At 36.9% G+C, this 22,108-nt stretch overlaps 1 protein-coding gene across 2 annotated transcripts in view; it reads left to right on the plus strand.

Annotated features, from left to right (window-relative positions):
• Positions 1-22,108, plus strand: part of LOC139135669 (inosine-5'-monophosphate dehydrogenase 1b-like) — a 44,820-nt gene that overhangs the window by 13,687 nt on the left and 9,025 nt on the right. For both annotated transcript variants that reach the window (XM_070703218.1, XM_070703219.1), the window contains 6 exons: positions 14,780-14,881; positions 15,172-15,246; positions 15,953-16,247; positions 17,246-17,445; positions 18,359-18,449; positions 21,700-21,795. In XM_070703218.1, the coding sequence (XP_070559319.1) occupies positions 14,780-14,881; positions 15,172-15,246; positions 15,953-16,247; positions 17,246-17,445; positions 18,359-18,449; positions 21,700-21,795 (859 nt within the window). The remainder of the gene's footprint in view (positions 1-14,779; positions 14,882-15,171; positions 15,247-15,952; positions 16,248-17,245; positions 17,446-18,358; positions 18,450-21,699; positions 21,796-22,108) is intronic.

The raw sequence follows: 22,108 nt of genomic DNA on the forward strand, positions 1-22,108 counted from the left end.
AATAACAGGCATTTTTGTAATTGTGTGTGACATTGAGAGAAATGGACATTGAGCTTAAATGCCATACACTGTAAGGGCTGGAATTTTGGTCAGCTCATTAAGTCAGCTTGTTACAGCAATATCACACAGAGGTTTGATTTGGTTTCAGTGAGCTGCATAATGGTGCTGGTTGCCATGGTGATCATCCCATTTCTGCAAAATGGCTGCTGGTGCCTATTCTACGTGCAGGGAGATTGATATAACTCTCAGAATATGTACACAATACTGATTTTTTCCATGCAGTCAGTCAGTCACAGATATACCCATATTCCTCAAAGTACATATCATATATACTTGGACCACTCAATAGTCTTGAAAATCATAGGAAATAAGATTTCAGCATTGGTCTGTCAACCCTTGGGTATAAAGTGTTTTTCTTTCTGCCTCTTGTAACATTGATTTTATGGTCAGTCATTTCTGCAAGTAAGATCTTCAACCCAATTTCAGCCAGGTTCATTTTTCGCTATCAAGTCGAGGTATGATTTTCAACCAGTAAAGCAAAACATTTTCCAAACAACATGTTGCAACAGACCTGACCCATGTGAAGCCCCTCAACAAGAAATTTTTACCCTTTCACCACCATGGTTTGTCCCAAATCCATTGTTTTCTTTGGCAAAGTTGGACCTGTATACAGGGAACTGGGGTGAAAGGGTTAAACACGATTTTCCCCTGACTTATGTGGCTATGTACACGAACAAAAAACATGGTTTTATTTGGTACTAGAGCTGATGGTGAACTTGCACATCATATCAGTTTGCGTTCTTTAAGTTAATTTTTCACCACTTCACCTGACAAGGGTTCAACAGAGTAAATAACATTTTCCCCTTTATTTCTAGAGCATTTTTTTTTCAATGTCATATAGTAATCACAGTACCTTATATAAAGGCCCTGAAAGACAAACATCGACATTTTAGAAAATGTGATGAAACGTGTATAGAATGCACAAGTACGCAAACATGTAAAGCAGCATTGTGATATTCAACATTTCTACCCATATTTTTGTTCTGAAAATGTGGACCCTGCAAGTATTATTTGTAATTCTTTGTTCCTTTGTTGGAACAAAAGCATACCTGGCTTGTGAAATCAAGAAGAAAGGGGTGTTGTTTGGATGCAACCTTCAGAATTTAATGTTTGATGACCTAGCTGTCTTATTGTTCTGATTGATACCCCGCTAGGGTGTCCACAAGAAGTAAGCTTCCTACCATGCTGTGTGATTACTGGTATTTGAACTCATTCTAACTCCCTAGCTCAGCGTACAAGTGATGGAGATTGGGTCTTCAGGAAAAAGTAAATAACTGTGGGTATCAAATCACAAACTTCTCCAAATATTCCATCAGTTTTGTATTGATTTTAGCATAACTCACACAAATTGTGAGGTTGAATATTGAGCATTGATATCAAAATAACATGCTTGAAGGATGTTGTAAAAGAGGAAAGGTCACTCTAGAAAAAAACATCCCAATGCAATCAAAATGATATGATCCTTCTTGTTATTTCTTTGTACCTTTGTTACATTGGCTGGCACAAAGGCATACCTGGCTTTTGATGTCCAACATAGCCAAAGGCTCAAACTTGCAGTTTAGTTAGAAGCAACAATACCTTCATGTACATACCGGTAACCATGAGAACCATCCTGAACACGTAGACAAAGCTTTTAAGTTGTGGTAACCAGGTTACCAGCAAAAGGAAGCAAATTTCTGTGGGAGATGACAAGCACATGTATACACACACTGTGAAGTACAAAGTGCTAGGGGTCTGACAACAATTTTCAGCTTGTCTTCTGAAAACAGTTTGTCATCAGAGTTTTGACAAAATTGTCCAATCCATCCATGTAAAAATTCCGTCAGGTGGGATAAAGTGCTGTTAAGAAACAACATCTATCGTAAATAAAGAAGAAAAACGGTGTTTTGAAATGCACCTGACAAGTTTGTTGGTTTCTCTTTAAATGTAGCCAAACAACTGTGATGAACTTGTAAACAAGTCACAGGCAATGATCACAGGAGGGGAGAACCCTTTAAACAAATCAAGTCTACTTTCTAACTTGAAGACACCTAAAGAAAAGAGAAACTCCACAAACATCTGATGGTGGTCATTGCTTCTTCTTCACACTTTGGCTTCATTGCCTCCAGACGCTGTGCAGGCAGCGTGGGAAGTTTGTAGTAGTACCTGACATGCATGGCAACTTGAAATCATTCCGAATCCTTGGTTTACGTAGCAGTATGGAAGGGTCAGTGGATGCACAGAGGTTGTTTACATTTACTTACACTCATATACAGCAATTAACTTAGGAGGGAAAACACTTTCTAGGGGGCATACTGTTATTTTTATTTCATTTTGCTGGTTGTTGTGACGAAGTTATTCTGGTAAATGTCCATCCTGTTTACTAGAATTTATCCTTTAACACGTCTGCTTTAATAATTATATGTGATGAGACTTATAACAAAAACAAAGGTCAAATATTTGAATTTACATCATTTCCCCAAAGTTTGGGTAAGTGATACTGTCTGGCTGGTAAAGGGATATACCTGAAATTCTAATACTACTTTCACACACACACACACACACACACACACACACACACACACACTCCCCACCCGTCTCAAAAAGACAGAAATCGATGGTCAGCATAATGAATACGACTCGTTTGCTTCAACTTTCTTCCTTCATGTGAGGTAAACTGTTTGTCAAGTTTGTGTTATTTATAAAGTGCTGTGCAAGTGTTGTGTACGAGATGCAGTCCCACTGGAATTCCAGCTTGCATTCACCCCAAAGGTGTTGATGATCAGCTCTTTGCACTCTGGCTTCATATAAACAGTAATCATTATTCATTAAGTCACAGAGGTGTGCATTATTATTGCTGTCACTCTGAAGATTATTTTTGCGAGACTTTCCCTTGTCAGTGATGTTCAATAGCAGTTTTTCCCTCTGAGCCACATCATTAACACATCACTGACCCAAGAATAGTTGCTCTGACAGGCGTTACATGTATACATTGTACATGGTATGAGTGAATCACAGGATATTTCAGGAAATTCCTTGGAGAGTTTGAAAATCTTACAAGTTTACAGGGCACTCTGTTGTGCAGCATCACTGTACTTCTACGAGTGAAGTTCTAAGTCTTTGAAATATTTGTCTGTGGTTTGTGTTTATAACCACTCTAAGGAATCAATCATTAGATCCTTTTAAGTTGCAAAAATTAGTTTAAAAACATGTTCTGTCTAAAATGATTACAGGTGTAATGATTTTGTAAAATAATGAAGTATGCTCATCTGACTGAAAAGTGGTAAAATACGGCTAATATTGAATTCCGCGGAAAAAATAAGCATGCTCTGCCAACAAAACGGCAACAAAAAACAACCTTCAAATATGTTTTTAGTATTTTATTGGTTTTGGATGCAAGCAATGCTTATATGTATATATAAAGATTAAATAAATCCCTCTTGTACTTCCTGCATGATGCACAATTTGCCAAAATATGAAAAGGATACAGAAAATTTAAAGTAGTGTATTTACAGGGTATTTATTGACGTTGGAAAATTAGTTTGTACCAGAGGATGCCAAACTGATATTTATAACAACAAAGAGAAGGAAATATTTCAAGAAGTAGGAGAAACTGATCAGGTAAGAATTAGGATTGGAAGTCTGAACTCTCTCTCAAGAGCCTCCCAGAGAATCTCAATTGCTGTATGAATAATCTTTGAAGAGGTTCAGTGTGATAACATTCCTGAAAATGCGCTTAGTTTTGTCAATTGATCAAAATCCCATTTTTTGTGATAAGGTATTTCATTCTGGCATAAATCAATTTACTTGGAAAAATGTTGCCCTATACAATCATTGCGGCAGGATAGATATTTTGATAATCAAATTCAGGCGTGTTGTGAGCAGTCGTCACTGTTTGTTGTATTACAATGTTAAATACTGGATGTTTAACCCAGTTTGTCCTGTCAGCTGACTGCTGTGTAATCATGCTTCCCTAACAATAACAAAGACAGTTGATTTGCTGTTGCCATGGAGATAAACAGTATTCCGTCTAATCTGGATGAGAGAAAAAGTGTACACTTGTCAACTGTATTCTTGTTCTGAAATATGCACGGTGAGATTTATAAATCTAGCAATTTTACTTGCTTCTAATGTGTGATGTTGGTTGCACAGTTCATAAGTGAAGTAATTTCAAATATAAACAGAAAGAATGTGCCAAGAATGGTAGCAAAGACGCATATCTTGCTGAAGTGACAAGGAATTACGGTTGGATGTTGGATATTTGATTGACAGGGATTTGGATTCCATGATATGACTTCGTCCTGATTCCAATTTCATATTTTTCTCATCATTTAGGATCCAAGCAGGACACATCTGGTCAAACTAATGAATCACTATTAATGGGTTTGTATCTTATAAAGTGCTTCAATATGTGAAATATTGCACAGTACATAAACATGCATCTATAGGCGTACACGCTGTATGTGTAACAAGTATACAAAGTTTACATATTTCTAAGATTTAGCAGCAGTATTCCTATTGTTGAGTTCACATACATTGTTGTAGCGTAGGCTCTGGTAAAAAGCTGCCAATTCTTTCAGACCAGTTGACATTTAATAGTTCAAGAACTACTGTATATGCCATATGCACCTTTGCCAGAGTGTGAAAAAGGACATGGTGAGGAGATTTTTATGGCTGGATAGTGCATTCAAAATGAATGAGGTACTAATGTGTCGGTAACAATTACATCCATTTTGCACCAGAAATCAGAAAATCAGTAGGTATGGTTCTAGCACAGGTAAATGTACAGCTCCATTGTTTGAAATTGTCAGTGTTCAAGTTAAGTGCAGAATTGCTAATTAATATGATCATATCAGTCATTTAGGCTAGATTTATGGGGTTCCTTATCAAGTACTCGGCTTTTAACAAGATCTTTACGCATTGCATGTAGAATTCTGATCTCATCAGCTCATCTCAGTGTGGATTGATTTCAATTTGTAGTGCACCTGTCACATTGTGAGAAACACCACTTCAGCCTAGGGTACTATAGAGTGGCATGAAATCATCTTGTCCAGAAGTACTGCATAATTTAGATGTCAATGTAAGCTGACAAATGTTGCCTTTGATGTTGTCTATTGTTCAGAAAATAAAAAGTGCTTGAAATTTGCCCCAGTCCTGTAGACTCAAAGAATGGATACAGTACTACTGATAGACAAACATTCAAAACAATTGTGGTTCCTCGTGACCTTTGCTCTCTATTCCAACTGATGTATAGTATCTTTGAAAATAGAAAAAACATTTGCTCTATGAGATTAAGATTACCAATACATATCAGCAAATTTTGGAAATTTCCTAAAGCTTGATGATTTCAGTCAAATGAGCAAGAAAGTTTCAAAATGAGTCATGATTAGACTTACGGCTTAGAAGGAGAAACATACAACACGTAATACTTTTACTGTTTTCAAGGCAAATGTCCGACAAATATTTCTGAAAAAGACCACCGCTTTTATGTAGAATAATACTGAAGTTATTTTCTTTGTTCAAATATATTTCTCTAGCAAGTTGGTGCTATATACATATAATATTTAGACTTGGGTCCTTTTTTGTGAACATATCTTTCAGAGAGTAGAAAACTCATTTGTTGATGACAACATAAATGTACTTTAAGATCACACAACACAGATATTGTGGAGTGAGAAGGAGGGACTGTGAAATTGAAGTTTAATTGCAAATGTACATTTCTCAAGTGCTGTATGTTTTAAAACTACGACACGTCCTCCTGATCACCACTTATGCTTACTTTATCTGGTACATATTGCAATCAATCTCTTCTCAAAATATCTGAATTTCTTATCGTAAACATGATTTGTTAGGCCTGTTTGACTAGACCATAGATATACATGTATTTGTATGGGATCAGTGATAAATGATGCAAAATTTTCAGTGGGTTCTGTTTCAGTCGTCCATCTTTTTGAAAGATGTCTCTTGACACTCGTCTGGACCATCTTCATCTCGCCTGAATGATAGATGAGGCAGGCTACATGCACTACAGTGATCTACAAATGCACGTCAGATTTTTCTTTTGATACGATTAGTTTCATGTATGCTATATCACACTGCCAGTCATGTTAGGCATTGTTCTGTACCAGTTCAATATGAATATAGCCATCATCATAGCTTAGAACTCCCTGCGTTGAGTCTGTGCGATTGTGCTGATATTTGACTCCAGGCTGTCAAGTGAAACGACATTTTTCAGCCCCAATCCCAGGCCCTGTCTGTACATAACATGTAAAATTTGCACAATTTAAATTATTAAAAGTACACATGTAATGATTTTGCTACTGTTCCTATGTTGCCGCACTTCACTCCCATCAATACTGACAAGACACGTTCCAGTCTCACACAGACTTCTGTATGCCAATAGAACAATGTCATTGAACAGATACTGATGAGAACTGGAGTTAAAAACGTCCAGCTCACTGCATTAATTGCAGTAATTCATCACAAACAAAATCTAATGTGTTCTCTTTTAATGAAGTGAACTTCAGTGGGTATTTAGTTGTTGGAAGATAGAACTTAGCAAATTAAATCCATTCTTTATGTACTCACCCAGAAGAATGAACACAAATTAATGTTAACAATTGTCCCTGCATTTGGTGAGAAATCAATCAAAATTAAGAATTCTTCACTTAATGAAGAGATATCTATTTTGAAATAATGTGATATCTCATCACATGACAGAGGGAGAATTATAACTTGACTGTTGACAGACAGTGAGTTGAACTGTTGTACAGACATCACACCTCAAGTCTTCAGATTGACATCAATCGGGTCATCACCAAGTATCAGTGTCAGCAGAATGCATGCTGTAACTTTTCTGTGACAATTCATTTGATGGTGGAAGTGATCCCGGAAGTGATCACTGTGCCTTGGTACATTACATGTAAATCCATGCATCTCTACCTACTTTGCCTCAACAAATGCTTCTTCATCTTATAAAATATATCAGGGAAATGTGCCTGCCATCTAAATTGTAGTGTGCAGTATTGCCCTCATAATGTCACTGTGAATTTACACTACTTACACTGCAGTAAATGTATAGTTAAAGATCAGTTTGAGCGTCTATAAGTTCTAGTTATACTATAATGTTTGCAGTGTACACGTGTATGGCATTTTGAGATTACAAACTTCACGGACTAGACCTGCTACCATTTGGGAAAGAACCAATCTAGTCAAGAGTGAGTTAGTGGTTGAAGAGCTAAAGATACCCACTTTGAAGTGGACGAAAGGAGAATATTATTAGTGTTATCTTCTTTGTTAAAGGATTGCGTCTCAGTTAGATTCTCTCGCTCCAAGCTTAGATGTTGAGATACACATATGTATGCCTACATGTAGCTCCAGTGCTTACCAGTCTTGTCAACCCGTGCAGCTCCTTTCTTCAGCTTTCTGTTTGTTCAGGAAGCCAGAGCAACCTGTTAGCGTTTATGATAGCCATGATGGAGGCAGGGGATTTTCCACATGCCTTGTTATTAGGAACTTCTTACATGGTTTGAAATCAGTTTGCTGTACTCCATTTAAGGTCAATATGTATTTTAAACAAAACCACACACTTGGAGATAGAGATTCAAGAGAGGCTATATCATTAAAAAAAAATGATTTTTGCGTGACACCCCCCACCCCCACCCCCCCAAGTACAGTAGTTGCACAAGCTGTGCTTGTGATTATCTGGGGGTTTCAGTGGATGAAGGACAATTAAATCGGGAAACATTGAAATGGCCACCACGATTGTGCTGTGCCTACATCTAGCATAGTGTTACCTATTCTATTAGTAAGTTTTCATGGAAACCATAATAATATAGACTTTCGAAACATGTTGTATCATTGTTGAATTAAAGTGATGGTAGTTATCATACAAAGACCACCTGCATATGAGACAAATACCTTCCTATGCTCTAGAAGTGAATGTATTGATTGTATTTTGCCTTTTGACATTGTGGAAATTCATGATAGTCTTGTGAGATTAGCTAAGTAACATTTGAGTTTTAGAGAGTCAAGTTTAGTAATACAGATATGATAATTTGGCGATGTGCAAAACATACACTACAATTTGAAGTGTGCGTGCTCTGTTAAAACAAAAAACTTTCAATCATGTATTCATTTTTGTTTGAATCTGAGTCAATCAAGTTTGGTCATGTGCGAGCCACTGTACAAATATCATGTTATGGAAAGTCTACCGAATAATTTAAACAGAAAACTAGTGCTCGATATTGAGAAATGATTGTGACTTGAAAGAGAAAAATTAATCTGTATACTTTTAATTTTATGTGATGGCTTTTGGTAAAGTCATTTCAGTCTTCTGTTTGCTTTTTAATCAAGTCCGTCAACCTTGAAAAGAGCCATTTTGTGCATGCATCTCTCCTTCCAATAGAAATGGGGCGTAGTACTTCAGTGATATTCGTTGCAATCCTAGTATTTTGGCTGAAAACAAAGTACCATCAGATAACGAATATTGCATTTATTAGACTCGGATCGAAAATTCCGCAATATAGTCATACTCACAAATAAGCTTGATGAGTTCATATATTGGTCAAATATACAATAACACTATGCAAAGGACATGAAAATTCATATTAAGCAAATGATACCACAACAGATTTGTGAAATTTACTCTGAGCGTCTTCCACTTTTAACCGTACCGGTATTACCTATAGCAGAGACGTAATTTTTCATGAGCAAAATTATAAAAAAATGTCCTTTGGAAAGAGGCTTCACCCCACCTAGTGATGCACTTGGAAGTCTGTTTCAATGAAAGTCTTTGGTATAGTAGTTTTACCTCCTAAGTTGTGCTACCCCCAGGACCTTCACTGCATGAAATTCTTTCGGTTGCACTGCCTGCGTGGTACAGTTCCTCAGTACCGTACTGTCTCCTGTAGACCAGACCTCCAACCTCCCCAGAAGATGATCTTTTGTGGTTAAACTTCAGGGAGAGACCTTCCCTCTTGTAACTCTGAAATCCCATGCTGTTGATTAGTGTCCTTACAGAGTGGTCCTGTTGAGGGCATTCTGATACCTGCTGTTCCGTACTACCCTAGACAGAGTGTTCAGGCAAGTTTCTGCCTCTGCTATAGTATTACCAAAGTGTCTTGCTAACAGTGTGTCTCATATCTAGCTTGAAAAAAGTGTCAGTACAGAGTATTTCTCCTGGCATTTTACTAGTTTCATTCTGTTTAAACAGTGCCCAGAAAAATAGGGGTAATGTTAGAGAGATAACACCATCCGTCAATACTCTCATTCCTCTAATATTATATTGACAATAAAGCACACATTTTTCTTTTTTATCTCTAATCTTAAGATTCCCGGAAATTGCAATTATCTTTCCAGGAAATAACTCTGCCTCAGCTCACCTGTGATTGATTTCCTTGTGGAAATCTTAAACAAATTTCAAACTAATAATGTACATGTATACACTACTTGACATGTCAGTCGGAATACCATTGATCTATGTAGGAGACTCTATGCATGTTGGAACTGTACAGTGTTCACAGGAATTGAAATAAGACTCTTTTGCCAACATGCTCAATGTGTACATTAGGTTTTACATCAGCATACACCAGCTGCCCAGTACATGCACAGTGCCCGGATTGTAGTTATCAATAACATATACATGTATTGTACATGACCCTCCCTATCATCTGAGATAAGTTCCTCCTTGTCTTGTCCCATATGGCTGTCTTTTGGGGGTGTTCTATATCTTTAATCGTTTTTGCTACAGAGTTCCATTACAGAGCTACATGTACCTACATGCAAGTATGTATGAACTCTGGCATTGGTGTGGATGTGGTACTTTACAAATACGGCAATGGCTGGTTTATCCCTACAGCTGATTTAGAATGTGAGTTCAAAAGATAACAATCTATTTCTAGTGACCACCACAAACTACAACTTGAAAGTTTATACCTCTGTGGAGAGTACCGGTAGTGCAGTATTTTTACATTATACAGTATTTGTGATGAAGTGTTATTTCAGGATTTTACCCTGCTAGAACACACTGGCCATCCAGCCTTATTTCCAAGTAGAATTCAAAGAGATTCACAGCTGATGGCTTGTTTGAGATCTGGTAGGCCAAGGATGTCGTTTAGAGGTGGTGTGTAGGGTATCATATTTTATCCTCTTAGAAAAGATATTCAAATTGATCATCCTGAGTGGCATTTAGTAGCAGACCACAAATGCAAATCGACAGTGAAATCAAGAAAAACGAAAGAGATGCGTGGAGTGCAATCAAATGTGCAAATACGGTACTGTTGTTGAGGGTAATCTATTTTAGGCAGCTGGAGCTGCAGAGCTCATTCAGTGTCTATTGATCCATCTCTTCCACTCAAGAACGCTGAAAGCACCGCAGCCAAAGAAATTGCAGAATTATTGTGTTCGAGACATATCGTAAAGAAATGTTGTGTATGAGCCGTTGCGCCTTCTGATCTGAATAGGTAGTTTCATCGATTGAAATATTATAGATGGGGGAATTATTGTGTTATTTGCATTACAAATTATGTGTAATAATTGAAAAAGGGATAGAAACTGGAGAACTGAATTCATCACTGTCGACTTACCACAGATAAGCTTTGAAGGAAGGTAACTTCATTCAAGACTCTTTTAGGAAGTCACATTCACATCCTTGATAAAATCTAATTACTGTCAATTATAATTGAAACCTTAATCAGCTAGAAAACATCTTTCTCAAATGGTTTGGATTACACTTCGTTAAAGTTACGGTATGGCAACATTATGGCAAATAAAATTATTGTAAAGAAAAATAGACAGACCACAAATGAATCTACTGGGAGATGACTTACTTAGATGATGTAACTGATCATGATGTTAGTAGGAATGAGTCGTGCAGGTACTCTACTTGGATACAAGGCAAGATTTCAAAGGAATTTCTCAACTATTCATAAATATAATCATACCTGTAATTACAAGGAGAACAAATTTTTCGGCCACTGTTTTATCAATATTTTATGGTTTTAAGGTAATATGCGCCTTGAAAGCAAAAGACTTAAACTTTTGCTCAAACTTTCCTCAATGAAACTTTGACCATTCTCCTATCAAAGCAAGAATAAAAATCAGAATCCACCGTGCAAACTTTGGTACTAGAGAGACAAATTCCCCGAGATTTCCCGATATTTGAAATTCAAAATGGCCACGATCCCTGTGTTAACTCTATGGGGAAAATAAAATTTTTGATTTTCAAAAAACTAAGACTGTGAAAACTCTTCTTTCATCAAGAGCTTTAAAATGAGCCCCCACAGGTTGTAGGTCAGAAGAGATCTGATAAAATTTGAAGGCATGAATTTCTGTCCCTGAGATACGTTCTACCTTAAAGGTATACAGTCACCTGTAATCTAAATATGCCCATATATGGTCAAAGGGGCGTTCCTTAGTATTCAAAATGCCCTGCGAGGGCGCTGTTTTTAAAAAGCGGCCACCGGCTTAAAATCTGTGATTGGTTAGATTTTCTTTTTCCATGGTAACTGTGGCAAAATTGGAACAGGTGACAGTATACCTTTAAGATCAGCTGATTTTGTGTTTTCTTTGTACTTGTAGTACTGTTCAGTTTGCTTGATAGATCACAAGTTGTTTCCTTGTAATGGCATTAATGTACATGCTAAGAACAATCAGATAATCTCAAGCCCAGTGTCGTGGTCAATCCCATGATTGCAAATGATGGAGCAGTGCTTATGTTGAGATCACATGGCAACTAAGTCTCTGTATTTCCACTGCCAGGCGCATCAAACTGTAATACCAAATTTATCATTTTTCGGTCATCAACGTGTCATCAGCTGACTGTCAGCTTTCCATCTTTTCCAGCTGCGTCCATACACATGTATGTACACTACATGTACATCCAGTGTGCAGGTACTCTCATCAAGATTGTTGTGACTATGAAATCATCTACGATTGTGATTATGAAGTACTCTGTATTGTGGATATTAACTTCTTATCATCTGTGGAATAATCTCAAAAATTTTTTAATTTGCTCTTATATTTTACATACATTATAAATGCATGTTAAACCGTAGGTTGCTGACAGTACATGTACAAGCACAAGAAGTCATTTTCAAATTCTCATAAAATTGGCAAATTGTATTGCTGTTTTTCAGAACATTTTGATTGAGTTTGATAAATATTCTTATACCGCTGTGCCGAAGCAGCGCTTTCCTGCCTTGAGCAGAGAAATCTTACAGCATTAAGACGACTTTGTTGATTTTTGTAAAAATTCACATTGCTATTTCCCACTATTGATTTGCTAAATAGAAGCCAAACAGCATATATCATTGATATCAATGAAATGTTTTATCCAAACAATTTGTTATGTGCATGCCAAAGGCAATGGTAACTAGTGGAAGGCATCAGCGTTTAAGTTTCTACAGGAAAAATCACCAAGATTGTGAGTGTGAAAATGCTGCTTTTATGTTTTAAACTTGAAACTTTCTCGACAAACTGCTCACAGACAAAAATCATTACTGTGACATGACATTAGACAAAAATCTTTGATTGACTGTGGTTTCACAAGATACTGGGATAACCAGAAATCCAGCATGTATAATGATTTCATTATACACTAACTGTCTTCTTGTATTTGTTTGCACGATCTCACAAAGCTGATGTGACTTAAACATCTGTGATGGTAAACAATATCTTTTTGTACATCTTGGTTGTTGTTATTCCTGCAAATGACAGCATCTCTGCTTCTGCTGTTTTGTGTATTGTGTCATTATTGTAAAGCTGACAGATCTTCTTCATCTGGATTGTGAATTGCTCAAAAGAACAGTTTTAGAAGATCAGACTGTCAATTTTCAGAATTGAAGTCCTACATCTTATGACGTCAGACACAGTAAATGAAATTGCTTGCTGTGTGTTCAACAAACAATTTTCTGTGTAGAATTTATTATAGCCTTACGCACACAGCACACATGTAGACATCCCTCATTACAGAGACAAGGACAAATGTCTTCCTTCATTTGACAGGAACATCAGATTGATCGGAATTCAGTGGTGATATTATTTTTAATCAGATTATCTTGAATCCTGCTCATATTGAACATATCTTGAATCCTGCTCATATTGAACATACGGACTCTGAAAATAGAATGTTGTATAGCCATGTAATGACAGTAAACAGCAATTTTAAAATTACAAAGAAAGCCAAATGACTTATCTGCTGTGATAAAAATTGCAAAATAATGCTACTGAGGAAAAGTTTCAGACAATTACTATCGATAACTGGCGAGCAGCAAAATAAAATGTTTGTTCTACAAATAACCTTTTCAAAGTCAAATCTCAATGTGCATGCACAAATTTACCGTTTCATGAATATTTCATCGGTATACAAGCCACCTAGTGGGTGTGCGCTTGAGGCAAAATTGCATACTGGAAGTAAGCAAAAATACGCAATTTAGTGATGTCATCTTTTAGGTAATTTTATCCTGAAGATCATCCCTGAAATTGCTTTCAGGTTGAATTTTATGATGTTTTGTTGTAGTGTTGGGGATTGTTATTATGGGTAGCTCTTTTGAAAGCTCATTGTTTAGCAATGCCAAAAATTTTACTGGGATCCCCAATCCATTTTTCCACTTACCAATTGAAAACTATAGCAAGAACTCTGTGTGAAATTTTTGACTATTTTCACGTGTTTTTAGCCTTCCTGCACCATACTTTGGCCCATACCCTCTGTTTTCAGTGGTGACTATGGAACTTTGTCACTGGAAATGGGTTGAACAGTTTCAAGGAGCTAAATCGATGATGATTTCATCACTGGTTATGTAGGTCAGGTGATTGAAGGTACAAACATAATAGCTTTACATTTGATCAACCAAGTGCAGTATATGTTATAGTATTTGGGCAATGGACTCATTCTTATATATGGACAACCAACTGGCTGATTTCACAAAATGGTCGTCAGATATATTTTTACAACAAAATATACTATACAGTATATACTCAAGGTATTTTGAACAAAATTTTCAAAATAAAGTAAAACCTGCTCTCAACTACTCTCCAGCTACAATTTGACTATAATTCTTCCCTCTCTATGTTCCCCTTCACGCAAGTAAAACTAAGAAAACTGCCTGTGTCTGTTGCAAAAATACCCCTCTACCCTGTCCCTTATATACCGAAAAAACAGCTTGCCATTTTGGTTGCTCAAGCCCCTGATGTGTGTCAAACTGAACGTGATCAGAATATCAGCATGTAGATGAACTACACCTAAGCATTTCCTAACTCCCTCTGCCCAGCCATGAGAAATGCCCAGCTGTGATTGTCATAAGCATCTTTTCCCCTCATGAATTCAATATTCTAGAAATTAATATTTGCCTGTGTTATATGTTCATTAACTTTGTGTTTAAACAGCTGTACCCTTTTTATTTTGGTCTTTAAATCATATGCTCTTGACCTTCAACTGCCAAAATTGCCACTTGTACTTGCTGTAGCAAAAGGTTAGTAGAAAACAGGACAACTATGTATACACTGTGCTGGAATATTGCTTCAAACACATACATTATATATATAGTTCTTATGATTATTTTTTTTCTCAAAGCAAAGTCCCTACCTGGTCACATGTACCTAGCAGGTAGAAGTATGCTTGCAGGGAGTACTGAAGAGTGTTTCCAACTCAGCAAATACTATAAAATAAATTCATACATGATTTACAGCAATGCAACTCCTATTAAATAAAAGTTTTTCTATATTTATTTGTCACGTGTAGGATTTGACGTCTGCTTTGACTAAGAAGATAACTCTAAAAGCACCATTGGTTTCATCTCCAATGGACACTGTCACAGAGTCTGATATGGCTATTGGAATGGCGGTGAGTTTGCTTTTTTCTTAATTTTACCCACAATGCGTAAACCAATATGGCCGACAATCTGGTGTTTTGAAGTCATCTGTTATTATATGAAGTATCAAATTTCCTTTGATTGGCAGTGGAATCCATCTCCGAGTCACCAAGTTTTCAAAATACCTATAATGTATTTTAGAATAGATAGAGTAAAAATATTATCAAGTAAGTGTAAACAAAGTGGAAATTAGCTCAAAATTGTTTTTTAAATGCCTACATAATAGTCAGAAATTTTCAATATTTCATCTTTTTTCTTACAGCTACAAGGTGGCATAGGTATCATGCATCACAACAGTCCTCCTGAATTTCAAGCAAATGAAGTCAAAAAAGTTAAAGTATGTACACTCACCAATTCATCATAAAATCTAATGTGTTATGCTCTATTTAGCTTTTAAGTCATTTCATCAAATATTTATGCGTAAAAAACACATTTTAGTCAAATGTTAGTAAAAATTAATCTACCATGTTTGCAGAATACCCTTGATAGTATAAATAGGCGTTTTTTGAAATACCAAGCACACTGCCACTGTACTGAGCAAATTATTCTTGAATTATATCTAACAACCCTGTGAATTGTTTTACTTTCAGTTGCGAACATCAGAAAATTGTTTGTGTTTTTGCATTTCAACCATCGATTTTAATTTTTGCACTCTGTGTTTATTTCACCAGGACAAATGGTATTCAATATGCAATAGATACACCGTAGTTAACAGTGGAATAAAGTATCTCATGCAAGCACAAAATGCTTTGAATTACCATACCTCCGACATTTCTGTTTGTACAGAAATACAGTATACTCAGTAAAAAATGGAATCACAGCTACTCTAAGCTTTTGAAAGAAAAGTTTATACATATGACAGTAGATAGTCTGCTTCAATCATCAGATTTTAGTTTTTGTCTCACTTAGCACTTTCTCTGACTTTAACAAAACTGTACGTTAAGCAAATTCAAAACTATGGGTAGTCTCAAGAAAACAAAATGCCCACACTTGTTTGCTCTCTCAGGATCCTCATAAACTCATCTTTGGTTGTATCCTTGTAGAAATATGAACAAGGATTCATAATGGATCCGGTGGTGATGAGCCCCCAGCACACTGTCAAGGATGTTTTTAAGGCCAAAGCAGAGCACGGATTTTCCGGCATACCCATAACGGACACGGGAAAGCTAGGCGGTAAATTGCTGGGAATTGTCACAGCGAGAGATATAGACTTTGTTGATAAGGAGCTTAACCACTTGCCTTTGGAAAAATACATGACCAGCAGGGATGAATTAGTGGTGGCACCAGCAAATGTTACACTTAAAGAGGCCAATGATATTTTACAGAAGAGTAAAAAAGGTAGGTGTTTGTTAAATTAACACTTTCACCACTATGGTTTGACCCAAACCTATTGATATAAATGATGAAAGTGGATCAGTTTATAGGAAATTAGGGGTGAACAGGTTTTTTTTTTGTATTTCGCCATATTAACCCTTTTCCTGCCAAGTCCATATTTCACCACCAGGTCAAGATGGTTAAAATTAATGAAATTCAACGTATTCCATATGATGTATTTTAACATAATACTGTACATTTGAAGGCTGTTGAAAACATAATACCGTAAAGTTGATTATTTTTGGACAAAAGATGCTGTAACATACCAAGCCAAGTGGGTGAAAATACGTCATTTTTTGGCTCAATACTGCTTTTTACTGACTTGGCTGATGGGGAAGTGATACAGTTATTACTGTCTAGCAGGAAAAGGGTTAAGTGAAATTTGTCTTGAATTGAGCAGTTAATGGTGTGGTGCCTCAGCTTTTTTTATGGAAGTTGGTTGAATCGGCTTAATATTATTGACATTGATAAATTATTTCAAAACAGCCAATCAGCTACACAATAGCTCAGACTCCTTAAGCCGCTGTGAATAATTACAAGCAACTAATCTACCATAACCTTATTCAAGTTCAAAACAATTGACCTAATTGCATTAATATTTTTGAGATCTCAAAACAAATGATGTTCCTGTAAGATAAAGAAATCAAGAATGTTTGGCTGCATACTGCTGTCAATTTTGCCCCAACTCGTATTCGAATTTTTTCAAAACAAAACTAAGCTACACATTCGAAAGATTTTCATGTTGAGAAGTGTCATGTATGCTATCCTGTGATCATTCTAGAAAACTGAAGTTTCACGCCGAGGAGCTGCTTTTATGAAACAATCCATCTTACCCACTGTTAATGAATGCTGACACCATATACTTTCCTTTGTATCTGTGTTCAATGGAGTGGAACATACGTAATAATCATTCTGACTCAAGCAGTGTCTATCAACTGTACTTCCCTCCTCTCCGTCTTCAGGTAAACTACCCATTGTTAATGAAAACGATGAGTTGGTGTCAATCATATCAAGAACAGATTTGAAAAAACACAGGGAATTTCCACTGGCATCCAAGGACTCTAGGAAACAGTTGTTAGTAGGTGCTGCTATTGGTACACGAGAGGAAGACAAATACCGACTGGAGCTTCTTGTACAGGCTGGTGTCGATGTTGTTATTTTAGTGAGTACATCTAAACTGTATCTTTGCCAATAGAGTTGTCATCTAAACTGTATCTTTGCCAATAGAGTTGTCATCTGCATGAAATAACCAATATGTAGTTTGTAATTTCATTCAAAAATTGAACATATTTTCTGGAGAATTAAAAAGCTCTGAAAATTTGCAAAAATGCATCTTACTGTAGTGTTTGAACGAGTGTCTAAAATTTTCACTAAAATTCATGCAAATAGAATCAAATTTGACTGTGTTTACGTGTTTTACATTACAGTACATGTATTAAAAAGCTACACAAATGGTACAAAATTTTCTAATACAAGAGAGTGCAATTTGAACGTTGCCAGCATTAGCAAGCAATCATACATTGAATCCTTCAGATTGCATGAATAACCAATTATCTGAGCCCTTCAAACTGCAAGAACAACACAGACCAGGTTTCAGGACACCTCCCAGGGTGCAAACAGGAGAATTTGTGTGTAAATTTGAAGACCCTCCTTTTCATCAGGAACAGCATAAGTCTTCACTGAGACTGCTACAAAATGAAAACCTACAGAGTATGTGTTACACTTGTGTAATGTGTCCCCAATTAAATGAACACTGTGACCTTTTCTGCTGCAGAAGAACTTATGCTTAACACTGCAAGCAAGAAATTGAACTCAACAGGTGGGAAAAAAGATAACATTTCAGAGATTTTGTGAACAGCAACAAGTCTGTAGATATTACAAGAGAAGTTCCTAAATAATGTTCTCTGCAAAATATCTACATAATTACAGACAACAGTATCAATATCAGCACTTCTCCCCAAATCACCTAGCCATTTTCTTCTTTCTTTGGGAAAGGCACCTGTATTCTACATTACGGTTGAAGGTCACTTCCCAGACTGAAATTTTGTTCTCTTCTGTTTTCTAATATTGTGCAGGATTCATCACAAGGCAACTCAATCTATCAAATTAGAATGATACGTTATATCAAAGAGAAGTATCCTGATTTACAAGTTATTGGCGGTAATGGTAAGAATTTATAGGTTTTGGTGTTGTACTAGATGGTGTCGGTAAAGTATCTTGTGCGTACAGGTATCATTTCAGTGTTTGTTCCTTTCAAACCCAGCGTAATCAAGTTGTTCAGAGAGGGCCTTTTCCAACATTCCAGGGGAGTTCATTATCAAGTTTACCTCCTCAAAGACAATGCATTTCAACTTTACTTCAAAGGAAAAATTCATTCTATAATATGGTCCAATATGGCTGCCAGGTGTCTTGAAGCTGTTCCGTAGAGATGTAATGGTTATTATGAAATTCATGAGTCACGTATAACTAGAGTTAAGACAGGTAGCTTACAAGGATAAACTACAACTACTTGCGTATTTAATGCTGCACATTCTCCAATTTGACTTAACTAATCATTTTGTGTGATATCCTGATGTAAGAATAAATTACCTGAACAGCTTGGACAAGGTTCAGCGAGGATGTTGTTCACAAGAACACCCCTGTCCACCAATATTTAAATCATGCGATTTCAAAGTATCACTTTGTTCCGATTTGCAATCTTTTTACCAGTGTCTTATTCACAGAACCCTTCATCCTCACTGATAATGTTTTCAAAAGATTTTTAAAAAGTCATGAGCTGAAAAATCCTGTGCAATGATCTTCCCCGTTGGCCACTTCAGTAAATATAGCTTCTTTGAAGCTGATTTGTTGGAATTTCCCTCAAGGTTCAGTTCATGTTGGTCTCAGGAAGTTGCTTCAGGAGAGACCATAAATAATCAACTATTCTTAGAACAGGATTTCAAAGCCCTATTCCTTACAAGTGACACAGAGCTTATCAGAAAGGCTTGATAGTCCGTCTGTCAACACTTTACTTCTCTGAAACTGCTTTTCTAATTGCTTTGAAATTTTATATGCATGCTCCTTGAGATGATCTTAGTTATGTTTGTCCAAATTGTGGTGAAATTTGTGTATTTGTATTTTGGGGGCATTTTTTCCTGTTTTGTAAGTCTTCTCTTAAAAAGCTAGTTTCTAGATTCCTAGGGATGATCCTTATCAGTTATGTTCAAATCATGATGAAATTTGCAATGTTGTATTTTAGAGGCAATGCTTGCTGTTGTTGGTCCAAAAATTATAAAAATCTTCTTAGAATCCCCTAGTCGAATTGCTTTTGCATGCAGGTTTCTGACCTGACTCAGATTTGTTGAAATTATGATACAATTTACACACACATATTTTTTAAGCAATTTGGCCAGTTTTAGTCAAACAAAACATTTGTCTTGATTTATGCCACTAACATTGTACCCTACCAGCAGTCGTGGCTGGCACTGATATATGCAAATGATCACTGGTTGGACTCCTTCCCATCCAAAAAATAATCTGCCACAGATTCAGAAATGCTGCCGATATTGAAACATTCTCTAAGTTCATCGGATTCCCTTAGTTCACAAACCTGCCCTGTGTTCGCGCTGCCCATTCGCCACGTTCGCAAATGCGAATTGAAATCAGCAGTGGCGAAGAAAAATCGATCCTAATTCGCCACAGTGGCGAAAGTGATTTTTGTGGAAAAAATTCCGCAAAATAAGCAAAAACGTGGGTTTTTTTAGTCTTTTGTTGATCTGCGCTTCTCTTTCGGCGATTCGCGAAAAAACTATATCCACTTCCGTATTGTTCTCTCCGACGTACGCAATTGCAATCGAGCCAAGTCTCGCGAGAGATTTGACGTCAATTTGTATAGTGTACAGCATGCACATAAATGACTATCGCGAGAATTGAAAATGCAGGCAGACGCAATCGAGCCCTAGTCTCGCGATAAATTTGACGTCATTTTGTCTAGTGTACAGCAAGCAAAGCGAATACTCGCGAGAAGTGAAACTTTAGCTACAACATGCAGCAGACACACCCATTTTAATCGTGGTCACAAAGTTCGGTGTTGAAATTTATTTGCATCGTGGTCTAGACGTTCCGTGTTGCGCATTTTAATCGAGGTCTTATTTTAATGGTGGTCGATTTGCTTCGCGGTCCTCATGGTCCCCTATTGATGTGAATTAAAATCGCCATCCCAGCGACGCATTCCGTGTTGTTGTCGATTTGCATCGCGGTCTCGACGTTCCGTTCCGTTCTCGACGTTCCGCGTATCCATACTCAGTTGTGATTTTTTTTGTTGATTTTGCCGTATTGTTTTTTCAGAAACACACGAAATTCGTCTAAGTTTTAAGAAACAATTAATTTCTCTTGGCGAGGACTATTCAAGCTCGTTGTATCCTCGCATTAAATTTACCGATTTTCTGTAATACAGTTATTTATGTGGTTTACGGAAATTTTTGTGACAGCTTCAGGTAAAAGGGTGAATTGGACAACATTTCATTTCTGTCAGGAAATCATAGCGCGTACGTCTTGTGCAGGTGAACTCTACGGAATTTTCTGATATCAAAGATGTTTGCTAATTTACAATGATACTCATACTAGTACTTAACGAGATTTCCTGTCTAAATTCCCGCAAATCACCAAGAAAATCTAAAAATTACTACACGTAATTAAGACTTCATGTGGAAGTGTCGTTTGATGACGTTCCGAACGTCTGTGCCACAATCACGTGACGTCTTGTATGACGTGACAAAGACGCTACGTGAACTGATGGAACGTAATTACGTGTAACCAACCTTCCGTGTTGCAGTTCATTTTAATCGTGGTCTCAACGTTGCGTGCTGCTGTCGATTTGCATCGGGGTCTAGCCCTGCGTACGACGCGATGCTGTGTGTTCCGCTACAGCTAATCGCCCCGCTCACTCGCTTTGTGGTGAGCGGGGCGATTAGCTGTAGCGGAACACACAGCATCGTACGCAGGGCTACATCGGGGTCCAGAATCAAGCAATTTCCAGTGTTAAAATGAAGACAATTGGATACTTAAGGTTGACGTGTTGATAGTTTATTCTTGTGCATGCAACCGACATTGGAGATTATAGCATTATAGAAAGCTTTGTTTTCGTAAAAATGTGTGGCTAATAAAATTTGTCTGTGGCTAATAAAATTTGAAACTATTCGCCACAGTGGCTAACAGCTTTCCAAACCCAGCGCTAACACAGCTGCCCAGACCTACAGTATTATCTACCAGTAAATTGTCTGAAAATCACAGCGGATGTATCTCTGTCGCTAGGTCACATGTTGCCATGAAAACTACTCCTACTTACCAATATTTACAACACAGCTGTCATCTAGAGAGTTTAAGTTACTGACATCCCACAGTGTAGTAACAAAATTGTTTTCATTTTTGCTTTCAGTTGTTACAGCAGCGCAAGCTAAGAATTTAATCGACGCTGGAGTTGATGCATTACGAGTAGGAATGGGCAGTGGCTCTATTTGTATTACTCAAGAAGGTAAGATTGACACAGCAATGTTTCAACTTTATTTTTGCTTGCAAAGAGAAATGTGTTTTACAGTTTTTGAGGTCAGAGTGCATTCTGGACACTTTGTTGGCACCACCATGGTTCAGTTTCAGACCTCTAGAAATAAATTCAAATGCAAATTTGAAATCAGATCACATATCAAAATTTATTTTCAAATGTCAGGTGCTCAGCAATGCATCCAAAATATCACAGATGATTTTCAACTTGCATGTAATTGCACTGAGTTTTAATTGAGACAGTGTGACTTGAGAAAAAAAATGTTTTACTGTTGTAATGCCACCTT

This window comes from Ptychodera flava, chromosome 6 (assembly GCF_041260155.1).
Source record: "Ptychodera flava strain L36383 chromosome 6, AS_Pfla_20210202, whole genome shotgun sequence".
NCBI lineage: Eukaryota > Metazoa > Hemichordata > Enteropneusta > Ptychoderidae > Ptychodera > Ptychodera flava.